This window comes from Pezoporus flaviventris, unplaced genomic scaffold (genome assembly GCF_033815535.1).
Source record: "Pezoporus flaviventris isolate CSIRO_AGI_PZ_B2104156 unplaced genomic scaffold, CSIRO_AGI_Pfla_v1 ptg000131l, whole genome shotgun sequence".
NCBI lineage: Eukaryota > Metazoa > Chordata > Aves > Psittaciformes > Psittacidae > Pezoporus > Pezoporus flaviventris.
Window position 1 is genome coordinate 1,723,534 of NW_026892679.1, and position 26,252 is coordinate 1,749,785.

Below are 26,252 nucleotides of genomic sequence, written 5' to 3' on the forward strand. Positions count from 1 at the left end.
TAGAAAGTGTTAAAGACAGTGTTTTGTGTAACTGCTGCACTAAAATCCATAACCAAAATCATCCTTTGTTAAAATGCGTATTAAACATTTAATTTACTTAATACAGATTTATAAATGTATTTAATGCTAAATGTATTTCCAGGACTTGACTTCCAACCTTCTAGTAAAACCCTGCTGAGGGAGGGGTGAAGCAGGGTTGTCTTTTTGAGGTGACAGTGAAATCCAGAGCTGTGAATGCCTGGTGCTGTGCTGACAAGCTAGCTGTCTTCTTGTAACATACCAATAAAAGGAAATTTTAAAAACTAATTAATATGTTTTTGACCAAGTCAAGCATTGGTACTTTGCAAGATAAAAGTAGGGTATTATAGCTTAATTTAAAGATTAGAGTAAAATCTCATTTTGAGTCAGGTTGGGAATGAAAGAATTGTACTCCTAATGAAAATTAATTTCTGTATTTAAACAGACAGTTATATTTTGTTTATTTTTGGTTTTAGTGCAACCAGCTGCTGATGCAAATCTTGCATTTAGTACAGATTTATGTATATGTGTGCTCTTTCCTGTGAGGTCTGTTTCTGATCTTTTCTTTAAAGGAGGGAAGCTTTTGCAGATACATTTCACATAATACTAAATTAATGACAGAGATACCATTCTCTTCCCGTTACGGGAGAAGTGGCTCTTCATACCCTTTCCCAATCATTTTTTTGTCAATGGTAAATGATTGATTTAGTTCATTTCCGGTATAGTCCATCTTTTTCTCTGTTTCAGTTTATCTCTGTTAAACATGAGATGGATCTGAAGAGTATTCAGCCCTTAGCTTTTTGGGAAGCCTTTCTCCAATGTGTATTCAGGATAAAGTTTCCAGCAGCAAGCTAACTCACTCCAGAGATTAGCTGGGCAGAGATTATCAGAGTGAGTATCTTTGTGTCACAGAACCATAGAATCCCAGACTGGTTTGTGTTAGAAGGGACCTTAAAGCTCATCCAGTTCCAACCCCCTGCCATGGGCAGGGGCACCTTCCACTAGACCAGGTTGCTCCAAGCCCCGTCCAACCTGGCCTTGAAAACTGCTATGGATGGGGCTGCCACAGCGTCTCTCAGCAACCTGTGCCAGGGCCTCACCACCCTCGCAGGGAAGATCTCATCTCAATCTCCCCTCTGTCAGATTAAAGCCATTCCCCCTTGTCCTGTCCCTACAGGCCCTTGTCAAAAGTCCTTTAAAGTTTGCTCAGGACTGCGCCTGTGCTTTGCTCTCCACTGTTGACTCTCCTTAGGATAGCTTTATGGAACTAGCTCTGCTTACTGCCAGAGTAGGATGCATTAAACTCTCTAACTGTAGCAAACTATATACTAGGGGAAAATACAGCATGTAAAAACCTATTACTATCCCATTGAAAACAGCAGGGAAAACCAAGGTTATCAGAGGTGTTATCAGGAAGAGGTGCAAACTCATAAAAGTCTCAGTTTACACTTCAAAATAGGTTTTGTCACAATTTTTAAGCTGTCATTTAGCTTATTTTATAGTTACAAGTTGAATAGTATGTATACTACACAGAGTTTACCTGAGAATACTGTGGTTTCATAAAATGCCAAGTTTGAGATTCTAGTCAGCAAGAGGAATTGATGGTGCTGGCAAGCCTGTGCTATCAGTCCAGGAATGCCCAAATGAGCACCCCTGCTTCTTCCTGGTCTTTTGTGGCTTCTCTAGCCCTTGGCAGGCTGATTCACAGCAGTCATCGAGCAGAAAACTGTTCACTTTCTTTTTTTTGGCTGTGTTAATTTTCTAGTCCCTTAGCTGGGAAGGGAAGAAGAAACAGTGGTGAATCCTACAATACTAGAATTCCAGGCTGAAAGGACCTCAAGGATCATCTGGTCCAATTGTTCTTGGCAAAGGATGACCAGAACGGGTGGCCCAGCGCCCTGTCCAGCCAATCTTAAGTGTCCAGTGTTGGAGAACCCACCACTTCCCTGCGGAGATTATTCCAGTGTCTGGTTGCTCTCCCTGTAGGAAATTTTCTTCCTGTGTTCAGTGGGCATCTCCCTAGGAGTAACTTGTAGCCATAAGTAAGTTTTACCCATAGTGAAAAGAGGATTTTTTTGGTCCTCAGTGTCAGTAGGCGATTGAATGAACTCAGCCTTGTTTTCTGTTGTATGGCAAGGAATGTGGCTATTTCAGTGAAATAGTTTGCCCACCATGAGGAGAAGCAAAAAGGGCAAAGACTGCATGAGTAGCAGGCTGGCTTCAGCTTGCGCAGCCCTGGAATTACATGATAAAAGCTTTTGCTGCCTATGGCCTCCAGTCGCCAGAGCACCCAAAGAGCTTGTCTTGCTTCCTCTGCTACAGCAGACTTATCCCTGATGACACAAAATTTCCATCAGCATCAGTCAGGCTATTCTGGAGTCAGCCTCTGCTTCCTGACCACCAGGAACAGGGGACAAGGACAAGGTCTTTCAACCCATATAGAGAGAAAAGAGCTGTCTGCAGTGTGACTTCAGGAACAATACATCTGAATGGTTTAGTTTTATAGGCTGGTGGTTAGCATTAGCCTCTTGTGGAGGCAAAAAGGTAGGAGCGGAGGCTATGGAAACACAATCTGTTCAGTAGAGGTAAAAGTGGGACCTGAGCAAATTGGTGTCACAGAGCACTAGGAAGCTCCATGAACACTGAAAATACAAAGTAGATTAATTTCAGCATGTTCCACTCTCCATTTACATCTGTCATTAGCAAACAAAAGTAAGGTAGTCTTATTTCTGAGGACTGTAGCTGCTGACAAATTTGAGATGTTCAGCAGCTTTCACAGAGGAATACTGTGGGAATAATGTTGCACCTCTAGTGTACCAAGAGACCTATGTTTGCAGGAGGGTACATGGCAGACAAAACTAACACCAGAGGCAATGTAGGCCCACTGATGAACGGGATGGGTGCCCTGGTGACAGAAGATACAGAGATGGCAGAGTTACTGAGTGCCTTCTTTGTCTACTCTGCTGCAGGCAGTCCTGAAGAGCCCTGTACCCCTGAGACCTTAGATGAAGTCAGGTCGACGGAGCGGTTTGCCTTAGTCGATGAGGAATGGGTTAGAGACCAGTTGAGCAATCTGGACATCCATAAATCCATGGGTCCAGATGGGATGCACCCGCGGGTGCTGAGGGAAGTGGCGGAAGTCATTGCTAGACCACTCTCCATCATCTTTACCAAGTCTTGGGAAACGGGAGAGGTGCCCGAGGACTGGAGGAAAGCAAATGTCACTCCAGTCTTCAAAAAGGGCAAGAAGGAGGACCCGGGTAACTCTAGACCGGTCAGCCTCACCTCCATCCCTGGGAAAGTGATGGAACACCTTATCCTTGGTGCCATCTTAAGGCATATCAAGGATAAGAGGGTTATGAGGGGCAGTCAACATGGCTTCACCAGGGGGAAATCATGTTTGACCAATCTCTTAGCCTTTTATGAGGAAATAACACGGTGGATGGATGGTGACCTGTTAGAGAGCAGTGTAGGGGAGAGGGACCTGGGGGTCCTAGTGGACGACAGGATGACCATGAGCCGACACTGTGCCCTTGTGGCTAAGAAGGCCAATGGCATCCTGGGGTGTATTAGAAGGGCGGTGGTTAGTAGGTCGAGAGAGGTCCTCCTTCCCCTCTACTCTGCCCTGGTGAGACCGCATCTGGAATATTGTGTCCAGTTCTGGGCCCCTCAGTTCAAGAAGGACAGGGACCTGCTGGAGAGAGTCCAGCGCAGGGCAACGAAGATGATTAGGGGAGTGGAACATCTCCCTTATGAGGAAAGACTGAGGGAGCTGGGTCTCTATAGTTTGGAGGAGACTGAGGGGTGACCTTATAAGTGTCTATAAATATATAAAGGGGGAATGTCACGAGGATGGAGCCAGGCTCTACTCAGTGGCAAACAATGATAGGACAAGGGGTAATGGGTACAAACTGGAACACAAGAGGTTCCACTTAAACTTGAGAAGAAACTTCTTCTCAGTGAGGGTGACGGAACACTGGAACAGGCTGCCCAGGGAGGTTGTGGAGTCTCCTTCCCTGGAGACATTCAAAACCCGCCTGGACACATTGCTGTGTAACCTTATCTAGGTGTTCCTGCTCCGGCAGGGGGATTGGACTAGATGATCTTTCGAGGTCCCTTCCAATCTCTAACATACTGTGATACTGTGTGATACTGTGATACATTATTTTGTTACACGAGCAAATACAGCTGGAAAAATGCAGATAAACTTCCAGGTGCCTAAGCCTTACTTCTTTCTTAACCATGGAGGAGGAAGCCTGTGAAATTCTACTACTGGAAACATTTTTGAGGAAGACGTGCAAAATACAGGTAAAAAAAGGACAAAGATTTTTACTTGAAACCTTAGAGTTATCAAGAAAATCCACCTTTTGATGAAGTGTTCGGAAATTAGTGAAAGTTATCCCATTTGGGGTGGAGTCTACAGAAAAGTGTTTCAATTTTGCAGTACTTCGGATCTGTAGTAATTTCTGCAAGCTGAGACCTGAAACAAAAATGAATATGTTATTTAGCCAGAGTTAGATGAAAGTAAAGTGAGGAACACTATGCAGTGTGACATCTTGGCACGAGCCAGGAGATCCTTAGCAGATGAGAATATGTAAAACCATGCAACTAAGTGCTCGTGGGAGAGATTGCAGACACCACCACAGCGTGTATCTCTGATCTTTTCCAAAAGATCAATGGATACCAGATATGTATTTGATGTTTAGTTTTATACTGATGCACAAATTAACATGTTATTGAAAATCATTATGCTGGCGCTTGGCAGTCTACAGGAGGTTAAGTACTAAAAGCATGTGAAATTAGGATGCAGAAAGAATTTGTGTGTTGAAAGTGTATGGGTAAACTGGAAAAAAGCTCTGCTGTTATTTCTAATGCTGTTAGAGTAAAAGGGCATTTACTAGGGTACAACTGATTTTGACAGTTGAAGGGAGTACATATTAAGTAGGGGTATGAGTATACGATCAAGGGGAGGGTGATCAGACGTAATAAGGTGTATTTTCAGGACATCTTGCAAGCAGTCAAGGGAAAGAGAGACTAGTGGCGAGTCTACCTGCCCAGTATCATGGTGGGAGAAAGCTTCCACCATCTGTAAAGCTGAAATAAATGAGGATTGGCATATTCAGAAAGTACTATAAGCCTAATACAAGGCACTGAGACCACCGTTCTTTATAGCACTGGGTATAAACCTCAGATATTTTGATGGATATGAGGAAAATGTCTTCTGCCTACAGAGAGAGGAAGAAATAGAAATAAGTGGATATGAACCATGTTGAATACATCCACTTTCATGCTGCCTGTGTTCGCGAGGGTATGATAGGAGCTCTCAGGAAAAGGCTCTCAGCCCAACAAAAGCATCGAGTATCTCCTTTAGGATACAGTGTTTCTCAGAACAGTGTTTGAGTTCCATTTAATACCCTGGTGTTTCTAAGAAAACTGGTCATGTTGTTAATAGCATACAGAGCATCAACATTAACAAAGATCATGTTTTGAATGGAAAAAACCCTTATTTGCATGCCAGTATATTTTTATATCTAAGTAAAGCGAGAGAGAGAGGAAAGTGACTGTCAGTATGATCAAACAGGGGAGAAAGATAATATAACTGTTAAAAACACACAACTTTCTTTAAAAAGAAGTTTGCTGTTGTAAGTTGAAACTTTCCAAAACCAGCTCACCACCAAGAGCTTCAGGGCAGTTTTTAAAGTACTGGATTGATGGATTCCAGAAAATTTGCTCAGGAAACTCCAGATTTGAGATGGCTTTTACTGTTGTCTTATATTTAAAATATGGATCCAGTACTACGTTCTCTTATTTCAGAGCATGATGTTTATATTTTGGATATTAAATAAGTGAGATTCTTAGGACTTTGTGGATTTGTAATTAGATCTACATACCTCTCTGGAGGAAAAAACAAACAAAAAAGGAAATAAGCTGTTTCTCTGTATAGGTCAGAGTACTGATTTTGGAATACTGCAAGTCTCCTGAAACACAAGGAAGAATGTCTAAGATATTTTCTTTTTTGCACAAACTAAAAATTGTGTATTGATATTGAGTTACTAGTTCTCACTGTGCTTTCTAATTACAGTTTAAAAAAACACAAAAGTTAAATAGATGGTGTGTCATATGCAGAACTTCCCATACATGAACAGTTTTAAAAAATGGTGTATTAACAATCCTAAAATGCTAGATCTGTCTTGGTGATGCTTCAATCTGGAACATTCCCGGAAAAAGTAATTTTTCTCCTTCTTTTTTTTTTTTTTTTTTTTTTTTACATCCAGCCTCAGATGTTTACAGCATAATATCTGGTGGAGGAGATGGTAGCATCTAAGGACATCTCTGTTGTTCAGTGTCATAGATTTTGTGGCAAAGAGGCAGTAGTTGCTTGTCACAGTGATGAGCTGACTGGGTGCTGCAGAAGGCAGGTACAGTACCCAAACTGTACTTTGACACACTGTGAGAGCTGAGGGGCTGCAAGCTCTTAATTCTATTGCATCAATTTCATAACTTGCAGGATAATGGTTATATGCCGCTGTATGCTCAATTAAAGCACGTACTTTTTTAGTTATGGCATGTGGCAAATAAAACAATGAAAGCAACTGCAGTTTCCCTCAGCGCATGAAGCTGTGTGTCATAATTGCCTGCTCCTGGCAGGTTTACAGGGCAGCTTTTAAGAGAAAGCAGAAGCTGAGTTCTTGCAATTCCTTACTCTCCTAAGCCCAGCTTTGGAACTTCATGGGAAAATGTGGCCATTCTCCTTTTGTTGTCTGCTTAGAAATATACCTGTACTCATGCAAGGCATTTTACACTGTCACACACAGCATCCTTGTCTCTAAACCGGAGAGGCATAGATTTGACATTTGGAACACTCAGTGGATAAAGGAATTAGCTGGATGGTTGCACTCAAAGTGGTATGGTCAACGGCTCGATGTCCAAGTAGAGATCAGTGAAGAGTGGTGTCCCTCAGGGATTGTTGTTGGGACTGATACTGTTCGACATCTTTGTTGGCAACATGGGAAGTGGGATTGAGTGCACCATGTCCCAGTTAAGTCCGTTACAACCCAAATCACAGTATGAGTCTATGAAAAATGATAATTCTATGAAATTCTATGATAATTCTATGAAAGTCTATGATAAACTGACTCTGTGATGAAATTTCTCAGTACAGGTCTTTTTACAGAATGAATCAAAGATGCTACTGTTCTATGTTTTAGGGAAAAATTATTTCCTAAATGACTTTGTGATAATAACTTGAGCCCTTCTTCCATAGCATATGTTCGTCTGCACTGTTGGTTGAGTACCTTGCATACAGCCAGTGAAGCTTGCAGGGCCCTGTGAGGAGTGTGGCTCAGAGCACCTAAATTATATACCAAAAGCAGTAAAGTAGAACATGTTCCTGGTGCTTTCAGGTTTTCACTGCCTTTTATGGAAAGCTAGACATTATTTTGATGTTTTGACTTGGAATTGGGGGAGTTTACTCTGCTTACTTTTTATCAATGAAGATAGTTCTGTAGGGCTTTGTTTGTAAGTTCTCAGTAAGCTAATTGCATCTTCCCACCTTAAAGTGTTAAGAAGGTTATATTCACAGCACAGTTAGAGTGATTACTAGTTATTTTCTGCTAATAACTGTTTGACTAGGAGCACTTCAAAGATTCTTCTCTTTCTTGTTCAGTATGCACTTGCAGGGTGTATGAATGTTGTGTCTGATTAGAACGGAATCATGAGACAAAATTCACCAGGATAGCAAAAGAGCTAGACAGTACCTTCTATTTCTTTTTTTTTTTATAGAGTAAATATATCACTGGGGCATAGAAGAATGTATGTTCTAATTGTCTTGGCAGGGTGGGGGAACTCTGGCCTGTGGCATATCTTCTAACAAAAATTGCTGCAGTGTTGTCATAAATTGATTGGAAATATTTTTTCCTCACATTACTCATGGGATGTCAACAAGTATGCAAATGTGAAAATTTAACATATGTCTCCTTGCAGCTTTTTCACAGTTTCTCACGCCAGTTTAGCAGTTTTAAAATGCCACTTCACATGCATGTCCTTTAGTTTTGAAGACAGTCTCACAATTATTGTCTTAGTCTTCTGCTGAGATGTTAAACAGTTTATTCCTTTGTTAAATATACACACTTGGACTGTTCCCTAATTTTTATTTTATGCTGTAGTTAACGTTCATGTATCTGGTAATCCTCCTTTTGTAACACAGTGTTGCATCTTTTTGAGGTTTCTTTGTTGTCTTTCCTCAGAGCATCAGTTTGCATTGATCCTTTTGCTGCAAGTAACACAGTGAGGCATTAGTATCTTTCTTTTGATCTCTGTGGTAAATGTATTTATTTCTGAATGAAGCTATAATGTTGTTATACTTCTGTAAAGGCTTCCTGAGAGCATAATAACCAGGTATGGGCCAGTGATTTAGATCTGATAAGACCCAATCAGGTCATTTTGTGTTGTGCCTTCTGATTCACATCCGTTTGTGGAAGGCGGTCCTGGCTTTCCTGTCACAGGAGCCAGGTAGTCCCCTTGCCAGCATGGTCCAGCTCTTGATTTACTGTAAGGGGATTCACTTGGAAGCCTAAAACCTGGAATACTTATTCACCTGAAATACGACATATTTACCCCCCATGCTTAATAGACACAGTTGTTGCACCACTTCATTTCACTGCTGGTATGTTTAGACCAAGATGCAATAATGCATGTTAAAGAATTGGAGAGGTTATAACTGGTTAATTAGCACATTACATGTGTACAATTCAGAGTTTTGGGAATGTCTTTTTTCAGTGTTGAAATTTCTTGAATTTTTTTTTGACCAGCAGAGGTGATCACAGGGTAGCAATGTTGACTTGTGCTGGAGCACCGCTGTCTGCACTGTGTTGGCTGGTAGACTCCAGGAGTCCTGAGAGACTCTCAAATTTGCCTCCCTCTTGTGCTGTCAGTTTGGGTATGCTGGTGCAGTATTTGCTAAAGCTTTCAGCAGATGGCAGATATGTGAAGGTGGTGCACCTGCAATGCAGTGGTTTTGAGCTGTTTCACTTTCCTTTGTGGGGTAGAAAGTATATGATCACACAGATTCTTTTATCTGGACTGCAGATTTCATATTTTGGTAAGAACCGAAACCGGAATCTCAGAAGACAAATGAAATGCTTTGAAGCATACCTGGTATCCAAGTCATCTTGGCTGCTGAGGAAAAGACCTTCCTCTCTGCCTTTTACATCTTTCTTAGGTCTTAGGTTTTGTCTACAACTATTTATTGTTTAAAAATTGAATGCCAGTTGAACTGGGAACACTTAAATCAACAAGATGTGACTTTGTTTGACGGATGCAGTTATGCTTTTGGGATGAGAGGCTATTATATGTGATCCCCTCTCCACACTACTTATAGAGACATCACTGTGTCCTCGTCGAGCTGCTTCAGAGTTGAGCACTAGATTGTGTGGTTCTTCTTTAGAAGAACCAAGTGTTTTTGGCTTAGCACTCTGAACTTTACATCTGTTGATACGGCACAATGCAAACTCATAACTCTTTTGTAAAATACTGGAATTAAAAAGGGATAAGACCCTTCTTAAAGTTCAAACTAAAACCAGTCACATGTTTGAATGTAATTTTTTCTTTCAATCTGGGGGCGAAAACATTTTTACGTCGGAGAGAGAGTAAAGTAGTGTGTGTATTGCATGTACAGTGAAATGTACATGCAATCTTCTGTGGAATGCCTGTCCTAGGTTTTAAAATTTCAGACATAATAAGTTACTGCTGTAATTGCTACTCTGTCAGTGGCATGATGACAGTTACCACATCTAATACTGCATAACGTTTTGAACAGTAACAGGAAAATAGGTTCTCTACCTCTCTACTTTGTTTAGTTGAACTACATATTTTTGAATATGAATAGTAAAACGTTTTAAATAATAATAGCAGGGTATCAGAGAGTGCATGAAAATATATTTTACTTCTTAAAAACAGTTCAGCTACCAAATTTGAAAGACTCACAGACTGACTTTTTTATCTTCTTTTCACAAACAGAAATGTTTCATAGACAATTCCCAAGCATTATTAAATTATTCTTTTAAAACAAGATTTCATTTTAAAAGACTTGAAACATATAGACAGACTTGATCCTCCCTGAGGTGTCAGCTGAGGAATAGGAATCCTTACTTCTTCAGTTTTCTAATTCAAATCTAGCCTACATAGCCTATATAAATTGGCTGTTGTTATTGCTTCCCTGTTATTTGGCTGTTGAACAGGGCTTCCCAGCTCAAGTTCTGGCGGGGAATCATTCAGGAAGGGAGTCCTCTTTCTGCAGTGAGATCCTAATGCTGCCTCTTTGGACTTAGTTGAAGATGTGGCTAGGTTATGCTGAATATAATTTTTTTGGATGCTCCTTTGAAGCTATTATTTTTTTTTTTGTAGCTGTGTTGTGATCCAAGCTCCTAGATGCACAAGTCTGAATTAATCTAAAAATCTCGAGGGATGTGGTTGTACTGCATGCCGTAGATGGGATTACTGTCACTGATGCAGCCCTAAGTTTGCATGTTCTTTGAATAAACACAGGCTATTGTTCAAGTGTGCTAAAGGCTTGACACATTCCACATGTGAAAAAATATCATCTGGAAAAATGATCCATGTTTCTGCACGAATGTATTGTATTTACAGTAAGCACACCATGGAGTGGGCAAATACAGAGCAGCAGTAGGTCAGTTGTTAGCTCACTGGGCACTTGTCCAAATACAACTAAAAATGTTGACATTAAGTAATTTGGGGGTTTAATATTAACTACTATTTAAACGCCTCTGCTTGCACTGACCTACATGCCTAGTTTAAAAATTCTGGTATAGGTAATAGATTTGACATGTTCACTATGCAGTGGTTTGTGAAAGGTAATAGAGTGCAACTTTTTTCTAAAGAAGAGGAGCAAACAAATGCGCAATACTAAATATTGTCCTTTTTATTTATTTTCCAGATTAGCACTGTATGTATATGAGTATCTGCTCCATGTAGGAGCACAGAAATCAGCCCAGACATTTTTATCAGAGGTATGTTTCCCCATGCTTTTTTTTTTCTTACACAACTTTTCAGTGTGTGCGAGTGAACTAAATGTACATGGGTCTAGAATAAGGAGCACTGACAGCCTTTATGTTGATCAGCGTAGGTTTCTGGTTCAGTGGTAGCCGCTTTGTCATTTAACACACCTTTACATAAGTATTTTTGCTGTGATTTGTTATCCCTGTTCTACGATTTGCTAACACAGATTAATCTATTTTTTGTAATAAATGTGCATGCTAGAGACCGCGTCAACAGTGCTATTTTTTTATAACCTTATTGTTGATACCTCATTGTGAATTATGTACCCTTCCAAGTTATACAATGATTGTGTACTTTACAACCTGTTGTTACACACATGCAGTTCTCATTCTCTTTAGCACTGCTGAGCTCTCTGTGTATTCTTACTATGCTTCCCAACACTTCTTTTCATCTGGCAAATCAATTATGAGTGCAACCATTTAGGTCCTGTTTCTTAGACTTTAAACTGCTAATGGAATTTTCACCTTCACACAATAGTTACTGTTTCTCACAGTCTTTCAAAGACTCTGTATGCCTCTTTTGAAGATTGAAGTAAATTATGTCTCCTTAGCATTTTACACTTAATCTGAGATACAGAAATATTGTACACCAAACATATTGAGGTCTTTTATTACTGGTTTTAATGTTTATTTGATGAGAACCTTTAAGCTAATAAAAATAGTTTGATAGTTAGAAGAAGTGAAGAAAAATAGGCAAGATGTTTCACTAGGAGTATTCGCTGCTTCAGCTGATACTTCTCCAAAAGCTAATGAAATTACTGTGCTGGTGATGACATTTTGGAGGTGGGAGAGGGGAGGATGAGAACCCAGGTCATTGTTTGTGATGTTTATAAAGAATTCACATAGCAGAGATAAGGAAAAGGGGTAGAATTGTGGTGATATCAGTTTATGGTAAAGTATGTTTTTGACAGTAGCTTTTCCTCTTTGGTAAAGCAGTGGAAAAATAAGAGAGAAAATAATGGGAAGTATAATCTTGGCTTTCCCAAAACAGCTGTCATTTGTAAATAAAACACTATGCAATATTAATTTTGCTCATTTTGTTTTTAGGATATATTTGCAAAATAAGCAGTTGGCAGAAGTATAACTGGTGTGACATTTGGTTTCTAGAAAACATTCAGTACAGGGCTTAGAAACTTACTTAGCTTCTGAAAGTAACTCAGTGTTCAGTTATATTCTCAGGTCTGAATTCTGAATATAAGAATATAAAAAATCTTTCAAATTAAGACCGATAGTAGCCAAAAGATGGTGAACACTGCTCAGGGACAAATAATAGAGTTGGTATGAGATGTCAGATTTCACACGAAGCTGTGAGTTTATTTACCTCATTCCTTAGCAGTGCAGAAGGGTAAATACTATGCTGGCAATACTTATGAATGGTTGTAATCACTGATACAGAGAACCCTGGAAAAAATTGCATATGGGTGGACAGGTTCTAGTTGAGAAAACTGTGTACTAGTGTAGTTTGGAGAAACTAAACTAAAATGCAGAAGTTAAAGCGACAAGTAGTAGAAGAAGATTAAATAGTTCAGAGTAACTCTAAAACTGAATGTTGGGGTGTAAAAGCAGTAAGCATACATAAATTGTCTGAGCTATATAGCAGGCAGTGGTACCTATGTATGTATAAATGACAAAGACTAAAAACCTAACCCTCACTTGGACATGGTAGTCCTAAGCAGTCGTATATTTTTGTAGTGCTCTGTAACTAGTTTAAATTTTGTACGACTTATCCACAAGTTAAAGGGAGAATCTGCCCTATGAGGAAAGACTGAAGGAGTTAGGTCTTTTCTCCCTGGGAAATACAAGGCTCAGGGAAGACCTCATCATAGTGTTTCAGTACTTAAAGGGTGGCTACAAAGAAGACAGAGGCTTTCTCTGGAGAAGACAAGGAGTAGTGGGTACAAGTTGCACAGGGAGGGGTTTCATCTTAATACAAGAAAAAAATTGACTGAGTGGCTGTATGGTGCTTAGTTGCTATCTGGGGTTAAACCATTACTGTCCTTTTTGGTGCCACAAGGACTGTTGTGGTTTGACCCAAGTGGACAGCTAAGCCCCACACAGCCACTTGGTCCTCCCTATCCCCAGTGAGATAAGGGAAATAATCAGAAAAGTGTGAAAACTTGTGAGTTGATGTAAAGATAGTTTAATAGGTAAAGGAAAAATTGCACAGACAAGGAAAGCAAACTAAGGAATTCTTGTAGAATCACAGAATGTTTTGGGCTGGAAGGGACTTTAAAGGTTGTCCAGTTCCAGCCCCCTGCTACGGGCAGGTGCGCTTTCCATGAGACCAGGTTGCTCCAAGCCCTATTCCACCTGGCCTTGGACACTTGCAAGAATCCATTCACCACTTCCCATGGTCACGCAGTTCATTCACAACCAGGAAAGCAGGGCTCCATCATGTGTAATGGTGACTTGGGAAGACAAATGGTATCGAACCAAGCATTCCCACTTCATTTTTTTTCCCTCCAGCTTTACATGCTGAGCATGATGCCGTACGGTATGGGATATCCCTTTTGGTCAGTTGGCATCAGCGTTTCCAGCTGTGTGCCCCCAAGCTCCTTGTGCACTGCTAGCCAGCTCGGTGGTGGAATGAGGAGCAGAAAAGGCCTTGGTGGTGGTATAAGCACTGCTCAGCAATAATGAAAATGTGTTACCAACACTGCAGCACAAATCCAAACATAGCCTCATACTAGCTATTATTAAGAAAATTAACTCTCTACCAGTAAAAACAAGCACAGTTCTCTTGCACACAAAAGGCTGCACCAGGTGATCTTTCAAGGGCTCTTACAGTCTGAGCTTTTCTGTGATTCTGTGGTTCTATGAGTCAGTAGGGTCTAGGAAGTGCTTTGCTAAGCTTTAAAGTACAAGGTGGGCTGTGCTTTGTGGTCCTTGTGAGGACAGCCTTCAAAGCTTTGTTGTTTCCATCTCTGAAACACAGGGCCTAAAACTCATGTAGCATTTTCCTGGATCTCTTGGTAGCAGACCTTCAGTTTCTTGGCTATAACTCTGGTATCTTGGTCTGCAAATTTACTTCCTTTCACAAGACATGGCATGAAGTAACCCAGCAGCTGTATCGTATTGGTTTATAGTAGAATTGGCTGGAGCAGGAAGGTGGGCATTTCCCAGTTAATCAGTCCTCAGCTATGACCTTAATCAATACAGTTGTCAATGATGGCATTTTTCCTAAATTAATTCTTTATAATTCGTTCTTTTTAAGTCTCTGTTATCAGACAGAGTGACATCTGCCATGTGAGACAGAAGCATGGGTTTTTTTTTTAGTTTGAAAATCGAAACAAACTCCCTCCAAACAAGACCAAATTCTGCATTCCCTTCATGCTCCTTCTCTGAATAAATTTCTCAATATTAAATATGTCCTGTTAAAAAGGACTAGGATAAGATCTGTGAAATGGGTAATTTCCCTATTAAGCCCTGCTTTGAAGAGGAGGATACGGGTTAGACATAGTGAGGGCTTTATACACAGACATGATTTTAACTTTTAAGTGAATGATTTTTCAACTTCACTAACCGTTTTTTGTTTTGGTTGTATGCTGAATCTCTTCATTATCTTGCTTTTGAAGAGGTGCTCAGTATTCCTGGTGATTAACACAAGTCTCTCCAAGCCATTACCAGTGCATGTGAGAAGCAAGCATGCCTCAGAGAAGTTTATTTGAAGAGTGTGTAATACCTTCGCAGTAGCTTTGGCTTTTATTTGCATTTTTCATTTTTATAAATACTTTTATCTGCCAGTGCTTAAACAGCAGCTTTTAAAATGATGCTTTTTATATATTAACTACTGTTACTTGGTGGTTGTGAGGTTAAATGCCATGCAGTTGGATCATTCTGCTTTACCAACAGAAGTGGTAGTGCCTCGAGGTTACATTTTAAAAATACTTTTAAGAGACATTAGTTTCGAATATTTGCATTTATACAATATAGCAAAATTATTCTAGGCTACTCAATATGAGTACAAAGAACATTTTAAGGTATACAGGCTACATATTCTCCTCCAAGCTATTGGCAGAACTTGGATGTGTATAAATTTCTGAAGAATTAGATGTGGAAATCAAGTTGAGAATCAGTTTTATTCTCTTTTGGAAAATGCCAGGTTTACCAATGCCTCTAGCAGAATGAACACTATATCTGCCTTTTATAGAAAGCTTTTATGTACTTTTATAGATATGTCTTTAAATGTCTTTCATATTAAGGCTGTTTAAGCATTTCATTAAAACAATCCTCTGTCTGCCATTACTTCTGTCTCTAGAGCAGAATACAATTTGTTTTTTTTTAACAAAATTTTTATTAACGAAATTGGACAGGAAAGAATGCTATGTATAGTTGTAACTGGAGGAATTTGGAGTGCTTGCAACGCCGTAGTTTCTACCCAGTTCTAACATGAGGCATTTCTTCTGTACAGTGTTGTGTGGATTTCAGCAGTACTTTCAGTTACTTGCAGCAGAGTTCCTTCAGCAGTTGCACAGGGTTTATTATAGCCCAAAGTACTTTATTTTGCAGTTCAGGGCAAACTAATGACTATGGCTTCAATAAAATGGTCGTGTGATTATCACTAAGACACAGCATTTGGGAATCATTGCAGAGAGGCAGAATGCTGTTCACTGTGCGTTATGTTGTTTTATAGGTTTGCTGGTTAACAAGAAAAGTATGAAGTTAAGGGTAATAAGAGTTCTTAAATAGCATTTCCTTTGAAAACAGTTTTAAGCAAACTAGGCTTTCTGGGTGGGAAAGAAATCACAGCCAGCGTAGCTGTTCAGGAGGGGTTGCCAGCACAGACAAACCAAGCCAAACTATCATTGTCACTGCATGGTGGGAGAAGGAGTTATAGCTAATGTACCTCTAACAGTAAAGCATTCCTTGAGGATTATAAAACAGTGCCTGCTTTGGATGTGGAGGGAAGACTGCCACCTGCTGAATCAGTTACATTAGTTCTGTATTCTATGTTTTTCTTAGTTTTCCTTGGAAAATCTTTTACGTCATTTTAAGGGTACTTTTTAACACTTTCTTTTTTTTTTGTTCCATTGGTCATGCATTTTTGACCTTACAATAATGCGCATCTCAGTGGAGTGATACAAAGCACATTGTTAACAACATTGTATTCAGAATCTAAATAAAATAGAATCTAAACAAAAAATACTCTAAAACATGCTTTATTGAAGTAAGAAAACCTTAATTTAAGCATCAGCTATATTAGTAACTATAATGAAGTGATATGGCTGCTGAAATTGATGATGATAAAACCTTTCATAACTACAAAACCTTTTCTTCTTCCCCCCCCCCCCCCGTCTGCATGGATTATGTAATGCTTTTTAGTCACCATCATCAGAAACGTGCACCTCCATTTTTATGTTTTGTTTTAGATAAGATGGGAAAAAAACATCACACTGGGGGAGCCCCCAGGATTCTTGCATTCCTGGTGGTGGTAAGTATCAATTTTCTTTTCCTCTCACTTTCAGAATATGCCAGCTGCTAGTTCTAGCAGTTGGAGGCAAGAAATTCAGGTAAACATTGTAAAAGGAACATGAAGATGAGGATCAAGAGCCAGTTTCTTGTTAAGGAATGAAAAAAACAGAAAATTAGATATGGAAAAATATACAGATAATACATACAGGAAAACACTGTAGCGTGCTGATAAGAAAGCCGCTTTGAAAAAGGTGGTGTGCATATCTTTCTTCACCACCTTTGGTAAGTGGTGCATTTAAGAGATTATTCTACATATCCTAAATAATTGCATTAAAATAAACCTGTAAGTACAGAGACTCTGCATACAGATGCGAGTTTCCTCAGCATACAGTCCACATTCTAGTCACGGGAATAGGATTTGACAGAAATTAGCTGAACTCAAGCTACTAGCCTTTTTGGGAGGCAGTGTGCATTAGCATGGGCTTGGTGCTGCAGTGTCTGCATTTGCAGAGTTTCTCTCAGCTCAGAAGATGAGTAGACATGAGGATGACTTGTAATTTTTTATGCATGGTGGCATGTGCTTACATATACTGGTGTGCAGAGACACACCAGTTTGTGTGTGTAGAATTCCCAAGGAGAGAAGAGCGTTCACAGTCAGTGCTGTTTAGCTGTGATATTTATTAGTTGTCACCTGATTGGAATATATCCAGTATACCTGTGTTTGAAAGAATTGCAGAGAATATATCCAACTATCAGGAGTACAAGAAATTAACATTTTTAAACATTTTGAACCCAAGTGATTTGTACAGCTGCATGGAAGGTGTATATGACACCTTCATTGACCTTTCTTTCACAGCTTTTAGCTATGTGATGGGAACCTGTCTAAGAAAAGTGTGTCCCTTGTATCTCTGATGTCTGCATTATCCTTAATTTTGCTTGTCTGCATCAGAGTGCTGAAATTGCCCACATTCCTTATTACAATGCTGGACTGAGTTACAAAGGATTAAGTCTAAACCAATAGAAAAACACTCTGAAACTCTTGCAAAAAGAAAAAAATCCTTTCAAGTTGTTTTTTCATACACATAGTTTCATTCCAGAAACTCTGTGTTGGAACTGATACATGTATAACTCTATTTGAAGGGGAGAAAGACCAGTGGGAGCACTATAATTTCCTTTCACTAACAAGAACATAACCATCTATTTCCTACTCTTGTCCACACACACCTGTTTCTCTGGGAACTTTAAAGGCCTGTGTCGGACCTTGGAAGAGCTCCCAATTTTCTCTCCAGTTTCTTGCCCTTTCATGTTACTACAAATCCATCCCTTCCCACACTTTGTGATAGTTAATTGCAGCAGTTGTCAGAGGGATGAGGTTAAATGCAAATCTTCAATAATACACTTTATACACTTGAACGTTCTATATTAGACTATCTTCCTGGTCTGTACTACAGTGGTATTAAAGGAATACAGCACTGCTTTCCTCATAGAAGCAGATATCAGGACTTGAATTCTCATAGATGTTTTGCAAAGCTAAATTCTTTCTTAAGAGTCAAGTGTTTTCATCCCTTGGCAAGGAAGTGGTATGTCTGTTTCTATATATGAACATGCATGTGTGGTGTGCATACACCATAAAATCTGTACGAGTACTACAATGATCTTCTCACCATCTCTGTATCTTGTTAACTTGCAGTGTATTTTGGGATCTGTACTGTGCAGCTCCGGAAAGACGAGAAACATGTGAACATTCAAGTGAAGCAAAAGCCTTTCATGACTATGTAAGTTTTGTGTGTCTTTACCACACTCTCATTAATTGTATGTATAAATACAACAGAGAAATATTTTTTGCAACACAGTGGTTCAAAACTGTAGGTGTCATATTTGTAAGTTCTCAGTTTTTTGGGAATGCCTTAGAATTAGGAATGCCTAATGCTTTGATTGCCCAGCAACATAATAACTCCTGTAAGCTACCTCAGAGATCAAAAGTGCTGTCCTGTGTGCTAATGAAAAACGAAGAATGTTCTTCTGTCCACCCCACCGTGAACACATCAGACTGGTGACAAAGGCACAAGGCAAATGGAAGCACAGATGTGTCCTGTCCAAATATCTGTCCTCTGTTGATGCTGAAGAAAAAGCAGATGGAATTGATCCTCTTGCCTCTGTCAGGGTCATACTCACTTAAAATGTAGTTGTTTTCCAAGTATTTTTGTGTCCTGAAGTAGGTGTTTTTCATCAGCATAATAAACACGTAGGTGCCATAGAGTAAGTTAAATGTAAAATCATGTGGTCCAAGAGAATGGGAGGAGTAAAGGGCAAAATTATTATGCCACTTTTGATGCTTCTGAAACTTAGTTCAAATCCCAGCAGAGAGTTTGTTGGTGTTTTGCCTGCAAGGACTAATAATAATAATAATGATGGTGGTGATGATGATTAATAATAATGATGATTATGATGATGAGGAGGTTGTTGATGATGACAAGAAGAAGAATAATATAAATAAATAAATAGATAGACATGTTACTCTAGAAACTAGGGTCCAAAATGTTGTAACAGTTTCATTCCACTTTCTCCATTCTCATAGCATAAATGGAGTTCCCCAGAAATGTGTAGCTTCATTCCAGAGTTAGGATGGAATTCAGTTGGATTCCTTTACTACATGAGCTTCTGTCCATCTGGTGATTTCATTTTTACTGACAAAATCCTTTACTGACCGTGCTTGAGTTTATCGTTCAACTCTGAAGTCTCTTTCCTTGAGTGTTTTCCACTGTCTCGGAAATCCTGCCTACTTGCTGCAGAACAATATTTCTACAGATAAAATTAAAGTTACAGTGCCATATCCCAATGTCTTACAAAAACAGATTTGGAAAACTGGAAATGAATCACCTACGTGGCCATTTTCCTTTTTCTGTTGTCAGAATCTGATAACATCTTGACATCCCACTGTATGTGAGTTAATGTTGATAACTTATTTGTACTTGGCAGTGACTTACATTGTAAACATCAACACAGCTGGAACCGTTAATACCCTAACTGGTAAAGGCTAACTAGTAAATCAGCTTGGACAGTTTTGCACAGTCATGCCTGGGCTACATTTACCACTAGTGATAATTAACAAATAAAAGTGTGTCAGAGGGAGGAGCAGAGTTATAAGGAAGTCTTCCACCCACAGAGGTGTCAAGGTCAACCAACTTGGTAAAGCGTATTCTTTAAGTAACTCTTACAACTACAGTTGCTGCAATCTTTTTTACCTGTTCCGTTATCAGAGCATGGTTTTATTCCCTACTGAAGTATAAATAGTTTTACAGTAATAGTCGATGTCTGCAGGGAATGACATCAGTGAATTAAATCTGTAGAGATAAGAATCCAGAGTATGATGGTTGACTTAAGTGGGGAGCATTATGCATTCAAAATATAAAACAAAAAGCCCAAAATCTGAGAGATGTAGATGTTGTGAAATAGTTGCAAAACAAATTGATCAGTGAAAGGAATTTTTCAGTGAAGAAGAACTTAGAAATATAAAAGGGAGTGGAGCCTACTATTCTTTAAACGCATGAGAGTTTCATTGATTGCTGTTGAATCTAAATTTTGAGATACACTGAGAATTTGAGTAGGTGAAGCAAAATAACAGCAAGTAAAAAAATATTGTGCTGGCATCACCCTTCCAGTGTTTTTAACTTCTACAGGTCTTGAAATATCACATGTCCTTGTTGCTCAGTTCTGTCTGCATTATGATGTGTATTACGATGTATCTGTGTGTGGTACAGTTTTGTGATTGTCTGGATGTTTAAGTTACTGTATAAAGTCATGTCTGATGAAGGGTAAATAAAATCATGGTATGCTTCTACATGCTTCTAGAAGACTAGCAGGGTTTTCCTTGGACTCTGTAATGCTGTCCTGGAAAAGAGTGCCTGTGCAGTTCCCTCTAGTATCAGCTCTGCCTAATCAAGAAAACTGAGTCTCAACTTGTCTGTGCCTAGCAGTCTGTACTTCTGAGTCTGTTCTTGGCTATTTGCGTAAACAACAGTAAACCCAAATTCTTTTCACTAGCTGTCATATAAACTTTCTTATATGTATGTGCATACAGGTTTCTTTCTATAGTAGCATCTTTGTTCTGCAGAGAAAGAGTTTGGAAGTGTTATTTCATTGTGTTCAGACTGTACTAATACAACTTTTGGTATTTATCAAGCTAATTAGAGAAGAATCTTTCATGTCTGACAGCAGGAACATGAAGTGACTGCAAGGTGGAGGCTGTAACTGCTTGCAGTACTAACAGTGTTCATCAGTACTAAAAATGCAATAAATAGAAAAGCGAAGGCCTATTCTGACTTTAAAAAGGGGATTTTCTGTAGTCATTCTGGTGCTTTAAGTATTTGCAGGTCCTCCATATTATCTAAAAGGGACTCTATTTTTATTTTCTATTAAGACTTACTTGGAAATGTTTTCTTCTGAGTGATCAAGATTCTGAACTCTTTAGGTACATTTATATATTTTTAGGCTTGAAAAGACATGCGTGTCATGAAAGTCACTGTGCTGGATTAGGGAGATGGGTCCTGGCCTGGAAGTTTTAATGTAAATGATTTAGAATTAGAAATTGTTCATATTTTAGGCAACTCAAGAAAAAAAAGTGGTGCTTGCTCACCTAGGCTATTGGTGCTGCAGCCATTGTGGTAGAAATAGCTTGTCTGGAGCAGAAAAGCCCCTGTGTTTCTTTTCCAGGTACTTATTACTTTTCTTGGAGGAAGACTTCTGTGTGCTTTGAAGTCCTGTGAAAAATCATTTACATAGATGTTCTGAGACAAAATTTAACTGTCACTGTAAAATGGGTTTTTCTTTCTTTACCTCTTCATCTCTAGTTAAGATCTCATTTTTCTAGGTTTTGAACTGAAATCTTCTGTTGAAAGAAGCAGGTTCCAATGTTCATCTTGTTTCCTGCCTTCATTTCGCTTCTTTACAACATGAAAACATACTGGGTCAGAAGGGGGGGATATAAAATATAAACCTTGTGATTACTTGGAGAAGAAGAATGATGACTTTTCAGCAGCACCCTTACCAACGAACTTCTGACTGCCACAAGTAACCATTCTCCTTTTCCTCAGGCCTGGCCATTCACCCACATCTCTGTACCCTGGGTGTGGGGAGGGATACCTGAAAAGTATTTCTTTACAAGATTATTTCTGTACGTAACAGTTAAGATCTTTTTATAGTCCAGTGTCCCTCTCTCATGGTCCTTACAATGGAAGCTCTTCCATGTGGTGTTTGTGCAAAGAGGGATCCATTAATTCTCACAAGTAAAATTTTTTTAGTAAAATCTTGATTATTTTTCTAAAATCTACTAAAAATTTACTTTAGTAAAATCTTGATTATTTTTCAGGTAAGATTTTATTGGTGTTTTCCTCACAGCTCTTTGAAAGATCACTTCTGATTTGAGTAAGGGTATCTTGTTTGTTTTTATGGGCTCCAAAAGAATGCCAGGAAATTTGCAGGATAAGAAAAAAGACATTTGTTGCCCTAGAGACTGTACAGTCTCATAAGCTGATACCATGTTTCCGCCTGACTTGTTAGCTGTATGAAAAGGAGTTTAGCTTTATCTGAGGGTTGTAGGGTGTATTAAAGACTATGCTATAATCAGTTCTGTCCAGATTAGTCCTTTTAAAGGTCATAGTGATATAAATCAAATTTTCATAGAAGTTGTTTGGCATGGTGTTTGGACATTTGGATGGCTGGTAAATCTCTTTGTGAGTCTTTCATAAGAACAAGTTGTGTCTCTGCACTTTGCAGAGTGCACTTTGCACTTATGATTAAAAAAAATTAACCACTTTCTTCTCTGGACCCATCTTCCTTCAGCAGAACTGAGGCATTTGCCTGCCCTAAATGCCCCAAACCCCCTCATTTATCGTTAGTAGTACTTGGAATTTGAGTGGTTATGAATATTTTTACATCCTTTTTTTGGACTGAAGATTGCCATGAAAGACCTGGGAGAAGATGTTCTCTGAAGGCATGATTACACATTAGTTGGAAGTGACTGTAAATCTCAAGCCTTACTTTCACACAGCACAGTGAAACTCTATTCTGCAATGAGGATAGATTTAGTTTAGTTTCATTAAACTTGTTTTTACTTCTGAAACCCACACAAAACCCTCTTTTAGGTGCAGATTTTTGTTGATCTAAATGCACAGAAGCTTACTCTGTTTCATAATGATTTTTGAAATTTTGTATTTTGTTGCTGAATGCTCTGGGTGCTCTGAACTCATGCTTAACTTAAACACAGTCTTTTCCAGGTAGTCTATCACAGGAACTACTCCTCTGCCTTTTGTGTCTCAGGGATGGAAGAACTTGTTTTAGCTGTTGATTTTCTTGCCTTCTGTCCTGGGTTCAGCAGTAGCAGTCATGTTTCTCCTTCTTGGTAGCTGGTGCAGTGCAGTGTTTTGACTTTCGGCTCGGGAACAGAGCTGATAACAATGATGTTTTGGTTTGGCCAAGGACTTTGTGAGCCTCATGCTCTGCCAGGGAGGAGGGGAAGCCAGGAGGAAGCAGAGACAGGACACCTGACCCAAACTGACCAAAGAGCTATTCCATACCACAGCACGTCATGCCCAGGATGTAACTGGGAGTTAGCCGGAAGGGCTGGGAGACTGCAGGGTTGGAGGAGGTATGGGTCAGAGCTTGGTTGGGCTTGGGGGGTGAGTTATCGGTCGGCTGGTGGTGAGGTGTTGTATTCTCTTCCCTTGTTATTTCCTTTATCATTATTATCATTGGTGGTAGCAGTAGTGATTTGTGTTATACCTTAGTTACTAAACTGTTCTTATCTCAACATGTGGGAGTTGCGTTCTTTTCGATTCTCCTCTCCGTCCCTCCGGGAGTAGGGGGAGGGAAAGAAGGGGGAGAGGTGAGTGAACGAGTTACCAGACTGTATTTTACCCATGACACCTTCCCAGCTCTTGCTACTGTGATCTCCTGTAAGGTAGCCTAGCTACAGCAGCTTGTGCTTCTAGGTCTTCCCAGCTTTCTTATTGAAAATTGAATTCTAGATTCTGTTTTCCAGCTGTCTGTTTCTGTGGAGAGTGCATCTTAACTCCTTCTGCTTAAAACAGAAAATCAGAACAAAAGCTTACAATCATCGCTAAGTACAAGAGATGACAAGTACTGGGGAGGGAAGGAAGGAAGACCTCAGAGATAATCTACAAAATGATAGATTCAGTGTCACTGATGGGACAAATGCCAAATTGTGATGATACAGGATCATGAAATACTTCCTCAGCGATGATCAGGGACTGTTGTAACAAAAGCAATGCATTTTGTCTGAGTTACCTGTCAGCTCCTTACATGAGTTCTGCGCAGTTGTGGAAGGCCCTTTATGTCTTTACTGGTCATCACTGTATCTGTAATTCCACCTTCAGAATATGTTCTTCAAATGTGATTCTTTTTGCTGTGTAGGTACTACTTGTGTCCAGCCGGTGAACAGGTTATTTCTTCTTTTTGTAAGTAGTTAGGAAATGAAAGCATCTCATTCCATTGTTAAAACAATATCGTTTCCCTTTTGTGTTAATAGCATTTATCAACACGAATGAAATGCCTTTCTTTATTGCTCTTTTTATTCTGCAGAGATCATGACATAGAATCATAGAATCGTTAGGGTTGGAAAGGACCTTAAGATCATCAAGTTCCAACCCCCTTTGCCATGGGCAGGGACACCTCACACTAAACCATATCAACCAAGGCCTTGTCCAGCCTGGTCTTGAGCACTGCCAGGGATGGAGCATTCACAGCCTCCCTGGGCAACCTATTCCAGTGCCTCACCACCCTAACAGGAAAGAACTTCTTCCTTATATCCAATCTAAACTTCCCCTGTTTAAGGTTGAACCTGTTACCCCTTGTCCTATTACTACAGTCCCTAATGAAGAGTCCCTCTCCAGCACCCTTGTAGGCCCCCTTCAGATACTGGAAGGCTGCTATGAGGTCTCCACGCAGCCTTCTCTTCTCCAGGCTGAACAGCCCCAACTTTCTCAGCCTGTCTTCATACAGGAGGTGCTCCAGTCCCCTGATCATCCTTGTGGCCCTCCTCTGGACTTGTTCCTACAGTTCCATGTCCTTTTTATGTTGAGCACACCGGAACTGCACACAATACTCCAAGTGAGGTCTTACAAGAGCAGAGAAGAAGGGCAGGATCACCTTTTTCGACCTGCTGGTCACGCTCCTTTTGATGCAGCCCAGGATAGGGTTGGCTTTCTGGGCTGCAAGCGCACACTGCCTGCTCATGTTCATTTTCTCATCAACCAACACCCCCAGGTCTTTCTCCTCAGGGCTGCTCTGAATCTCTGCCCAACCTATAGCTGTGCGTGGGATTGCTTTGACCCAGGTGTAGGACCTTGCACTTGGCATGGTTAAGCTTCATGAGGTTGGCATCAGCCCACCTCACAAGCATGTCGAGGTCCCTCTGGATGGCATCCCTTCCCTCCAGCGTATCAACTGAACCACACAGCTTGGTGTCATCAGCAAACTTGCTGAGAGAGCACCCAATCCTACTGTCTATGTCACCAACAAAGATGTTGAACAAGACCGGTCCCAACACCGATCCTGAGGGACACCGCTCGTTATTGATCTCCAGCTGGACATTGAGCCATTGACCACAACTCTTTGTGTGCAGCCATCCAGCCAGTTCTTTATCCACCAAATGTCTCACTTGTCTGTGTTCAGGTATACCAGTAGTAAGACATATTCTTAGATGTGAAAGGTTAAAGAAGACCAAGGAAGTCTAATGTTTGCTTTGAAATCATATTTGCAACCAAAACACTGTAAATCTGAAAAAACATGATAAAATGCTTAGAATTCTTATCTTCCTTCAGCCGTCAGTTGTATAGGAACACTAATGTGAAACGAGGTAAATGTCTCCATGGGAGGACAGACAGCCCTTCTACAAGGTTTAGAAGGGACAGTGATTCACAGTCTGAGAATCTTGTACAGCGTCATTGGCAGAATTGTGCGCAGGCAGCCTTAACTTTTTCAGTCTTTGATTTTACTGCCTAGTGGATGTTCTTTAATGCAGTTGCTTGGGAAGGATTAATTAGCATCATGCTCCAACCCCAAATCAAAGTGGGCATTACTTTCTGCACAACTGCATTGATTTGTGTCAGGATTTGCTCCACCTTATTTGTAGGTGTATCTCAATGTGCTGCACTGTTATCTCCAAGACTATGAAACTGGTTTTGTTTGCTCTTCAGAGTTGAGCAACTGGTAATTTCCTTGGATCGTAGAGACCCCTTTTGCAGGAAAATACAGATTTATTTTCTTTCTGTTTCCTGTTAAGAAACCCACCAAGAAAGTATTGGAAGATGTGCTCTTTCTGCTTCTGCCATCCTCCTGCATAATTCCTTCCCATCAACTACTGGATAATATAATTACTAGATTTAACTACTCTGTGTCACAAATGTTAAGATGTGATGCAGAAATGCCGTCCACTAATTTTTTCTTTTTATAGAGGCAGATTCACAGGTAAATTTGTGCTGTGCTCCTCTTCTTATATGACTAGTCATTTGTCTCAGAGAGAAAAAGCAACATTTCCTCCCCCCAAATTTCAGCATTTCTTTTTTTTTGAGTGGAGATTTAATTTTCTCAGAATTTAAAATAAAATGGATAATTAGTTTGAGTTAATTGAAGCCTTTGACTGTATGAGGAACCACCATCTCCCCTGAAGGCAGTTTAGCTTCTCTTTCATAGTTCCCAGAGAGAGGCAGTGGACATGTTGAAAGAGTG

At 39.8% G+C, this 26,252-nt stretch overlaps 1 protein-coding gene across 11 annotated transcripts in view; it reads left to right on the forward strand.

The window, feature by feature from the left end:
- The window catches only part of SSBP2 (single stranded DNA binding protein 2), a 182,143-nt gene that overhangs the window by 27,600 nt on the left and 128,291 nt on the right, over positions 1-26,252 (forward strand). For all 11 annotated transcript variants that reach the window (XM_061478738.1, XM_061478735.1, XM_061478730.1 and 8 more), the window contains exons 2-4: positions 10,973-11,045; positions 16,463-16,524; positions 18,196-18,280. In XM_061478738.1, the coding sequence (XP_061334722.1) occupies positions 10,973-11,045; positions 16,463-16,524; positions 18,196-18,280 (220 nt within the window). The remainder of the gene's footprint in view (positions 1-10,972; positions 11,046-16,462; positions 16,525-18,195; positions 18,281-26,252) is intronic.